The 8,604-nt window shown below is 59.2% G+C and overlaps 1 protein-coding gene across 2 annotated transcripts in view; it reads right to left on the bottom strand.

Moving 5' to 3' along the window:
* MID2 (midline 2) overlaps positions 1-7,403 on the bottom strand; it is an 84,390-nt gene extending 76,987 nt beyond the window's left edge. Inside the window, exon 1 of one of the 2 annotated variants that reach the window (XM_009879990.1) lies at positions 6,687-7,403. In XM_009879990.1, the coding sequence (XP_009878292.1) occupies positions 6,687-7,352 (666 nt within the window). In that variant the 5' untranslated portion in view covers positions 7,353-7,403. The remainder of the gene's footprint in view (positions 1-6,686) is intronic. The other variant, XM_009879991.1, reaches the window with a different exon arrangement.
* Positions 7,404-8,604: the final 1,201 nt, after the last annotated feature.

An 8,604-nucleotide genomic window follows, 5' to 3' on the forward strand; every position in this document is an offset into this window, starting at 1 on the left:
GCTGCACGGCACACAAAGCTGCCGGAGGACCATCTGCTCGGTACGGGAACCAGCAGAGGGTCAAAGCCTTTATCTGCATCAGGGACAAGGCAAGATGGTTTTCTGTGCGTCTCCCACATCCGTTAAGTGCTCACTGCTCTGCAACGCCTTTGGCTGCCGCTGCAAACAAGGCGATGGGAACGAGCGCCATGTGCTGGGGACCCCGCTTGGGACCACAGGTCCCCCTGCTCAGAGAGATCCCCTATAACCAGTCCCGACGTTACAAACTCAGCCCCAGAGAAGAAAACCACGCTGTGGTTTTTTCCCCCCACCACCTACCCACCGTAGGAGAAAGCAGCTGATGCTAACAAGCTGCCGGGGAGCAGCTGATGCGCTGCTGATCACGCTGATGCGCTCGCCGGGGAGCGGAGATGCCCCGAGCGGTGCACTGAGAGCCAAAGAACGGGCAGGTAAGGCTGAAGCACAGGCTGGGATGGCGGCGGGGGCTCCGCTTGCCCCACAATGCCCGTCGATGCCCCCAGCGCCACCAGGCCACGGGGCAGGCGCCCGGCTCCGCGGCACAGCGCCCAGGGACGGACTCGCCTCCATCCCGCAGCAGAGCCGCCGACACGTCTGCCGGTAACAGCCCCCCGCAGTCGGGGTAGGAGTCGCAGCAGGCACAACGGTAACCCTCGCTCTCAGCTAACTCTTCTTTGTGTGGGGGGAAATACATATAGAAATTCAGTTTAGCCCCATGGCAGTACAGTAAATTATAAATTAAGCAGCAATCTCAGTGACTCACACAGCGCAAGTGAGAACACGTTCACGAGTCCCGAGGCGAAGAAGTCCTAGATTGCAGCGCGGAGGAAGTTTGGTTGGTTTGCTTTTTTTTTTTTCCCTCCTCGTTTTGTACCCCAACACTCTCTTAAGAGCCTTGGAATAACGATCAGCTTTCTGCATACGATTTGTCTCGCACAGGGAGGTGGTTTGTTGGTTTTTTTTTCAATCTTGAGTCCCACTCACATAAACCCACTGGAGGCAGCACACCCCTCTGAAGCCTAACAGGCAATGGGCTTTCCACCTGGCTTATTGCTCTTCCTTTAGCAGAGACCAGACATAAAAGTGTTACAAAATACATAGTTTTATTCTTTTTTTTTTTTTTTTTTGGTATTTCTAGCCTGTCAATCAACAGGACCCTCAGCATCAGCAAAGGAAAAGCCTTCTCTGAGCCGCCCCTTGTCCGGTTCCCACAAAGGGAACGACAGAGCCAATGGAGAAGCAAATAATTAAGACAAAATCCTTTCCCTGCAAACTCCTTCCACCAGCAGCGGTGGACGGGAGGAGCCGGGCAGAGCCCTCCAGTCCCTGCCTTTCCCGCTGCATCCCTCCCGCCCGGGCAGTCGCGGTGCACCATCGCCTCGCGCCCGGCCCCAGCGCGGCAGCAGCCACCGCCAGCACGGCACGACTTGGGGCAGGGCACCGCTCCCCAGAGAGGACCGTAATTACGACTTTCAAGCAATCTGAATTTATAATTGGCTGAGATTTCACTCGGCAGATAATGCGCTGCTGTCCTAGGCGCTCGCTTTATCTAGGTCAGGCCATTAGTTTTGCTCTTAATCTACATACATTTTTAATTTGATCTTTAATGTCGATTTTCAGCCAGCAAGCCAAGCCGACGGACTTCTTTGCCACCGATCGCGTTCAACATCTCCCCCCTTCCTGAACACGCAGAGAGGGACAACAATCACCAAAACCCCAATGCACTTTGAGTACTCATAGCCAAGGTCATGGCATCGGGGTGGGGAAGCGGAAGCCAACGCCGCCAACGAGCGAGCCCAGACCGCGCTGCCGGCGATGCCTCCGCACCACAGGACCGGCAGCGGGAGGCCGAGCAGCACACACCACAAAGACGCACTCAGGCGGCCCCCCAGGACCCCCAGAGCTCATGCCAGGGGGCTTTTGGGCAGCCAGTGACCTTTACAGTGAGCTGCAAGAGGACAAGAGACACGAAGATGACTCCAAATGTGCAATGTTGACTTCGGTCCACTTTCTGAAGGCACCACCAGGTTCTCCTCCAGCTGGACGGGTGCCAACCCGAAGCCGAGCGGCTGCTGGAGCCCCTGCTCAGCACAGATGTAATTATGCCACCAAACAAATCCTCAACCAGCGACGTGCCAAGACTCTGCCCAAAGAGCCCAGCACGGGTCCCCTCCCAAGGCTCTGGCTGTGCCGGCGAGCTGAAGCAGAGCGACCTGGGGTGTTCAGCCTGGAGAAGAGAAGGCCCTGGGGAGAGCTTAGAGCCCCTTCCAGTGCCTAAAGGGGCTCCAGGAGAGCTGGGGAGGGACACTGCATCAGGGAGGGGAGCAGTGGGATGAGGTGGAGTGATTTCACACTGAAAGAGGGCAGATTTAGATGAGATATGAGGAAGGTATTCTTTGCTGTGAGGGCGGTGATCCCCTGGGGCAGGTTGCCCCGAGAAGCTGTGGCTGCCCCATCCCTGGAGGTGTTCAAGGCCAGGTTGGACGGGGCTTGGAGCAACCTGGGCTGGTGGGAGGTGGCCCTGCCCAGGGCAGGGGGTGGCACGGGATGGTCTTCAATGTCCCTTCCAACCCAAACCAATCTATGATTCTATGACTGCCCACAGCCTCTCCCCACGGCTAACGCCCGTGCCACCCTGCCTGGCGAGGGAGGAGGGAGCACTTCTTTCTCTGCCCATCACAGCTGGACGTGAATAGGAGGTGGCAGCACAAGGTAAGCACTTCTGCTGGTGGAAGAGAAGTGTGTGTCGGCACAGGATTGTGCATGAATATTTCAGCACAGGTCTTGGCGCCGCAGGTCACGCTGCAGCAGCACCCGCTCAGAGCGCTCGCTCCGAGCAAACACCGAAACCTCGAACCGAGCAGAAAACACAGGGGGAAATCCAACCCCTGAAAATCACCATGGCTCTCACTCGCCCTCCCTCTGGGTCCCTCTCACATCACCCCATCCTCACCCCCGCCAGGACACCCCCACGCCGCAGCGCAGCTCCTGCATCCGCAGCTCTCCGAGAGCTTAAGCCCAGGGCTGGGAAACCGCCACCCCCTTCCGAAGCCCTTTCCAACCCAAAGAGCTGTATTTCCCCTTCCCCTGTGGCCTCCGCAGCTGACAACCCTGGACGTGGAGCCCTCCCAGGGCAGCAGGACGCCGCTCACCCATCCCAGCCTTGGAAAGCTGCGGGATGCGCTCCCACCCCACAGCAGCACTTCGACCTCCACCCCGTCCTGCCCGGCATCGCATCCCGCACCGTCCCCTCCGACACCGCCCGACCCCGGCTGCCGCCCCACCACCACGAGGGGAGCCGGGAGCCCCTCTCTCTCCGTCTCAGACACGCGTGGATGCTTTCGCTGCAGGAAACCCATCGGGGCGGACGGCGGTTTGTCCCGCAGCAGCCCTGGGGCGTGCGGCGCTCCTGCCTCGGCTGTTGGAGGTGTCCGCGGCGCAGCGCACGGCAGACGGAGACAACTGACGGGCTGGAAAGAACCGTGTGCGGAATTCTGCGCGGGCAAAGAGCGGCGTGACCAGAGCCAGGACTCCTTCACCCCAAAGCAACGGGCGTTGCGTGAGCGGCCACGGGGCAGGTCCAGAACCTCAGCCCGGCACGGTCACGATTCACCGCAGCTCAGGAAAACTGCTCGCGCTTGCCGGCTTCCTTCTGATATAAACAAGCGGAGTTGAAGATGCATAAAATAAAGAGCTGTAATATGCGTTAAAGGGATTAAAGATGGTTCCTAAAACGCCCTGAGGTGTACAACAGGGTATGGACAGACCCTGGCAGAGCCTCGCTGCAGGCTCGCACGGGAGACCTCTGATGTCAAACAATCTGGGAGGGGAAGGGGGGACCAGGAGCCGTCCGGGGTCAGACCCTGCAGTGCGGTCGTCAGGCATCCAGCTCTTCTGAAGAGGGGGAAGAAAAAAAAATCTCCCACCATAGGCTTTTGCGGGAAGCACAGCCCTTTTGACAAAATGAAATTGCTCGGTTCAAAACCCAATTTTCCATCAAAAAACCCCCAACTTGAAAGGCGTTTCCAGCTCGCTCTAGGTACGGGATCAAAGCCGGAGATTAAGAGCGCTCGCTCAGTGCTCGATGCCCAAGCGTACCGCGGGGGCTCAGAGCGACCGACGGAGGGAGAGGAGGGGCAGAGCCCTGCCGGGGGGCACGGGGCGGGCAGCCAGCTCCATCGGCAGCATCCCGCCAGCGCTCCCATCCCAGTGCGTTTTTAACGATTTCAAGCATTTGAGATAGTTGCAAAGATTTCACGTACTGCCAGAGCGCGCGCTGTGGTCGGCCGGACAGAGGGAGGCTGTCCCGGGGAGACGACGCAAATACTACTGCAGATATTGACTCTGCCGGTAAAGCTCCGCATCGATCGCCTGCAGGTCTTGCAGTGGAGGGAGAGCATTGGGAAAAACGCCATCCAAAAAAAGCCCGAGTGACGGCAGGGATTGTGGAGACCGAGGCGAGGTCCCCGCGCGCGGGGGGCTGTGCCTGCAGGAAAGGCGCATATCCCACCGCGGGGAGACGCAGCCCCTCGCCCCGGCTCCCCGTCCCGCTCCCACCACGGCCGGGCAGGACAAACAGCGCAGAAAGAATGCTTCCAGCAGAGGAGAGCTGCCCTCCTCCTCCAAAATCCCTTTAGACTGTTATTTAAAAGAAAAAAAGGAAAAATAAAATAAAATAAATGGTGTTCTGGCAACCTGCAAAATGTGTCTGGTTGAAGCAGCGATTCAGGTTGTCGAGAGTTTTTCGGATGAATTTGCCTGGCTAGCTGACACCGGCCGGCTCAGGGGGGAAATATTAAAAGGGTTTTAATTTCTATCCCTGGGTTTTATTGCGTGCAAACATACACGGTCATGCCTTTCTAAGGTTTCCAATTTGCTAATTGAGACGTTTCCTCATGGAAAAAGAATGTCCTGGCCCAAGGACCGGGCTGCTGGCACCGCTCCGCGCACCGGGGGGAGCTTAGGTGAGGGGCGATGCGCAGGCGAGACGGGCACATCCCGCTCTGCGCCCGGCAAACAGTGGCCACCGGGCAGCCCAGGCGCTCCGTGGGCACCGGCACCGACGGGCAGCACCTCCCGCAGGGCGCCGGGGAGACAGAAATGCAGTCGGGACATCCGACGGCACGTTCTTCCTGCGCTGCAGATGTTTGGGTCACATCACTGGGCAAGTCACAGCGGGTCTGGGAGGGTTTTGGAGAAGGGCAGGTGGGAAACCAGCCCAGGAAATGGAACTGGACACCTAGGAAGATTTCTTTCCAGGCATCAGCTTGTTAAAAAAAAACCCCAAAACCAAAAAAAACCCCAACAACCAAAAAAAAAGAGGAAAAAATAATCTGGCCTGCACATAAAAAAAGTCAAAAAGTCATCTGTATTTTTGCTAGAGTGATAGAAGTATTCCTTCTGCCCTCAAAAAAAACAAGAGCAGACAAATCGATTTTGTGCAAAATATTAACAAGACAAAGAGCCAAGAAAAGCACTTCTGGGTCAGAACAAGCCCAGAACATTAAAGGAGAAAGGACCAAGGCAGAAGCTGCTGGAAACACATGAGAAGGGCTATAATGGAACATGACTGCTGCCACGGTTACAGCCTCACCGCTGTCACCTCTAATGGGACCAGCTAGATCTTTTTTTTTTATTATTGAAAAAAGGAATTAAACCCATTTTGCAGACTCAGGCGGAAGGCACAGGGGACGGAGAGGGATTTCTAACTTTAAATAGGTCAAATATCCTCCATACGGGTTCACACAACATCCAGTACAACCACAGCCACTGCATAAAAATTAAGCTTCGAAGTGCTCCGGGGGATCCCCGGGACGTTCGCTCTCTCCTGCCGGAGGAGCAGCAGAACCGCAATTCAGTTCGGATCAATACGTGCTACGAGTGAAGGGGGGCGGAGGGTGACTGCCCATCTCTGCCGCTTCAGCTTGGGGGAAGTGAGGACAGCGAACAGGGGCAGTCGTAGAGAAGAGGGTCCCCACCTCGGGAGGAAAAAAAAGCAGGAGGCAGGGGGAAGGGAGACCCCAGGAACAGGACCACGAGGGGATCTTCAGAAGCCTCCATATCCTGGTCAGCCTCCAGCCACCTTCTACACAAGGTGGAGAAGGTCCCTGCCTTGGCACAGTCCCTCTGGGAGACACAGAGCACCGCTCAGGCCAGTGACGCCACGGATGGCATCTGCAAAGAGCCGAAGCGCTGAGGCCCCACGGGAGAGTGAAGAACAGAGGAGCCTGGGGCGCTCGGGAAGCAGAGGGGAGCTCCACCACTGCCTTACAGAGACACAGAAGGGTTTGGTTGGGAGGGAACTTCAGAGACCCTCTAGCACAACCCCCTGCCCTGGGCAGGGACACCTCCCCCCAGCCCAGGTTGCTCCAAGCCCCGTCCAACCTGTCCTTGAACACCTCCAGGGATGGGGCAGCCACAGCTTCTCGGGGCAACCTGCCCCAGGGGATCACCATCATCAGAGTGTGATACAAGCGAGCGAGACCCAGCTCAGGCTCCTGGTACCGGGGTGCTGGAGGAGCCCACAAGCTCCATCCTGCAGCCCGCAGATCTTCCAGGAGCTGTTTGGCTTAAATAAGAGATGCCCCTTGGGGCATCTGGAACCAGCTTCTGCTCCGACGACCGTCCCTGGGCAAACGCCAGCCCCTGCGCCCGCGCCGGGTGCTTACCTTCAGCTTTTCAAAGCGATCGCTGAGGGATGCCACTTGGTGGTCCCGGTGGCGGCCCACCAGTTTACATAAGGCACAGATGAGCTGGTCGTCAGCAACACAGTACATGTTCACCTTCTCGTTCTCGTGCTCCAGGCACGTCAGTCCTCGGAAGTGCGCGTCGGGCACGGGCTCCACCAGACGGTGGCTGGTGAAGGGCTTCTTGTTGGGGTGGGTGGCCCGCAGGCAGCGGTCGCAATAGGACACCTCACAGGTGATGCACGTCTTGACCGCGTCCCGCGGGGGATCCTGCTCGCAGAACTGGCAGGCGATCCTCTCGCCGGCCACGGACATGGTAGGGCTGTTGCGGTACGTCCTCTCGCGGCGGCTCTCGCTGGGGGAGTTGGGGCCGCTCAGGGACGCCTTCTGGAAGCGGTCGATGATGTTCTGCAGGGTCACATTCCTCTTGAGGCCCTCCAGGCCCCGGTGGTTGAGGGAGATGACATAGCGGCACGTGGGGCACTGGAAGGCGGTGATGGGCTCGATGGACTCACTGGAGGAGCAGCTGGACACCAGGACACGGTGGGCGCAGCTGAAGCAGAGGCTGTGGGCGCACGGCAGCAAGAGAGGGTCTTCAAATAACTCCAGGCAGATTGGGCAGGTCAATTCTGACTCCAGTGTTTCCATCTTTAGTTAAAACGATCCTGATTCAGCATCAAAAGCCAGGGAAGGTGGTCTGGTACCTGGGAGAGAGGAGAGCAGAGAGGTGAGACGGTGGCTCTCCTGGGCAGCTCCACTCCACCAGGAACAGGCGCCCGGGGTGGTCGGACACATCACCCCGACACTCTGTGCACCCCGACGCTGTTCCTACAGCCCAGCCCGGCTGCGGCACGCACACCGGCGTGGCTGGAGCATCTCACCATCGTCCACCAGAGCCGAGCCACCGGCTCGACCGAGAGGAGAGGAGGGAGGAGGGGCAGCAGCCAGGTCCTCTCCAGCACCTCCCTGCCCAGCCAGGGCACAGGGCTCGGACACCGCAGCTGAAGACAAAAACAGCAGAAACCACATGATTTCGTGCTTCTTTTAGCGAGTGCTGCCCCAGACAGGCGCGGGGGGCCGTGCTGGTTTCTAACACGTACAGGCTCTGCCGCACAAAGACAAACCTCCAAATATCCCCTCTAGCAGCTACACAGTCCCGTCGCCTTTCGGCGAAGGGGAAAAGGTGAATCACGTCCTGGAAACTCTGAGCAAAGCGCGTCCGGAGCTCTCGCCTACCGTCCCCCCGCTCGGTGTTCCTCCCGGCCGTCGCCCGTGCGGAGCGGGACAGGAGGAGCAGCGACACCACCGCCTGCGAACGCCCGTCCCTGGGCTGTCCTCCGCCGCTCTCCCGCAGCGCCCGGGATGCCCCGACCAACCCCGGCTGGGCGCGAACGAGACGGTGGTTTCCAGATCGCCTCCCCCGCGGGAGGCTGGAAAGGGGCTCCCTGCAACCCACCGACGCCGCCGTCGCACCGCTTCCAAGCTCCGGTTTTGCAGAGCACCGAGCGGCACCGCGGGCGCTGTTCGGCCTCTGCCGGCATCCTGGCGTGCTCTGAACCAGAGCCCCGGCGCACCCACCGCAGGCACCGGGGGGAGCCCACCCCAGGCCTCGCGCCGGCTCCTGGTGCGTCCCTGAAACAAAAAGGGGAAGGGGATAACAGCCCGTCAGGCGCTTGGAAGAGAAACGACACACTTCCCATGCCGTGGTGATGGGGACTAATTAGTGAGGAGGGGGACGGGGTGGGCTTCGCAGCAGCCCCCGCTGCCCCCAGCTCTGCTCTGCGCCGGAGGAAACCAGCAATCAGCTAATGAGCCCGGCGGGGAGCCGGTGCGGGAAGGCACCCCAAGAGCCGCTCTCTGCTCCGGATGAGCGTGCCACCGCCGCGGGTCGGCACCGGCT

This window comes from Charadrius vociferus, unplaced genomic scaffold (assembly GCF_000708025.1).
Source record: "Charadrius vociferus isolate BGI_N301 unplaced genomic scaffold, ASM70802v2 scaffold852, whole genome shotgun sequence".
NCBI classification, from domain to species: domain Eukaryota; kingdom Metazoa; phylum Chordata; class Aves; order Charadriiformes; family Charadriidae; genus Charadrius; species Charadrius vociferus.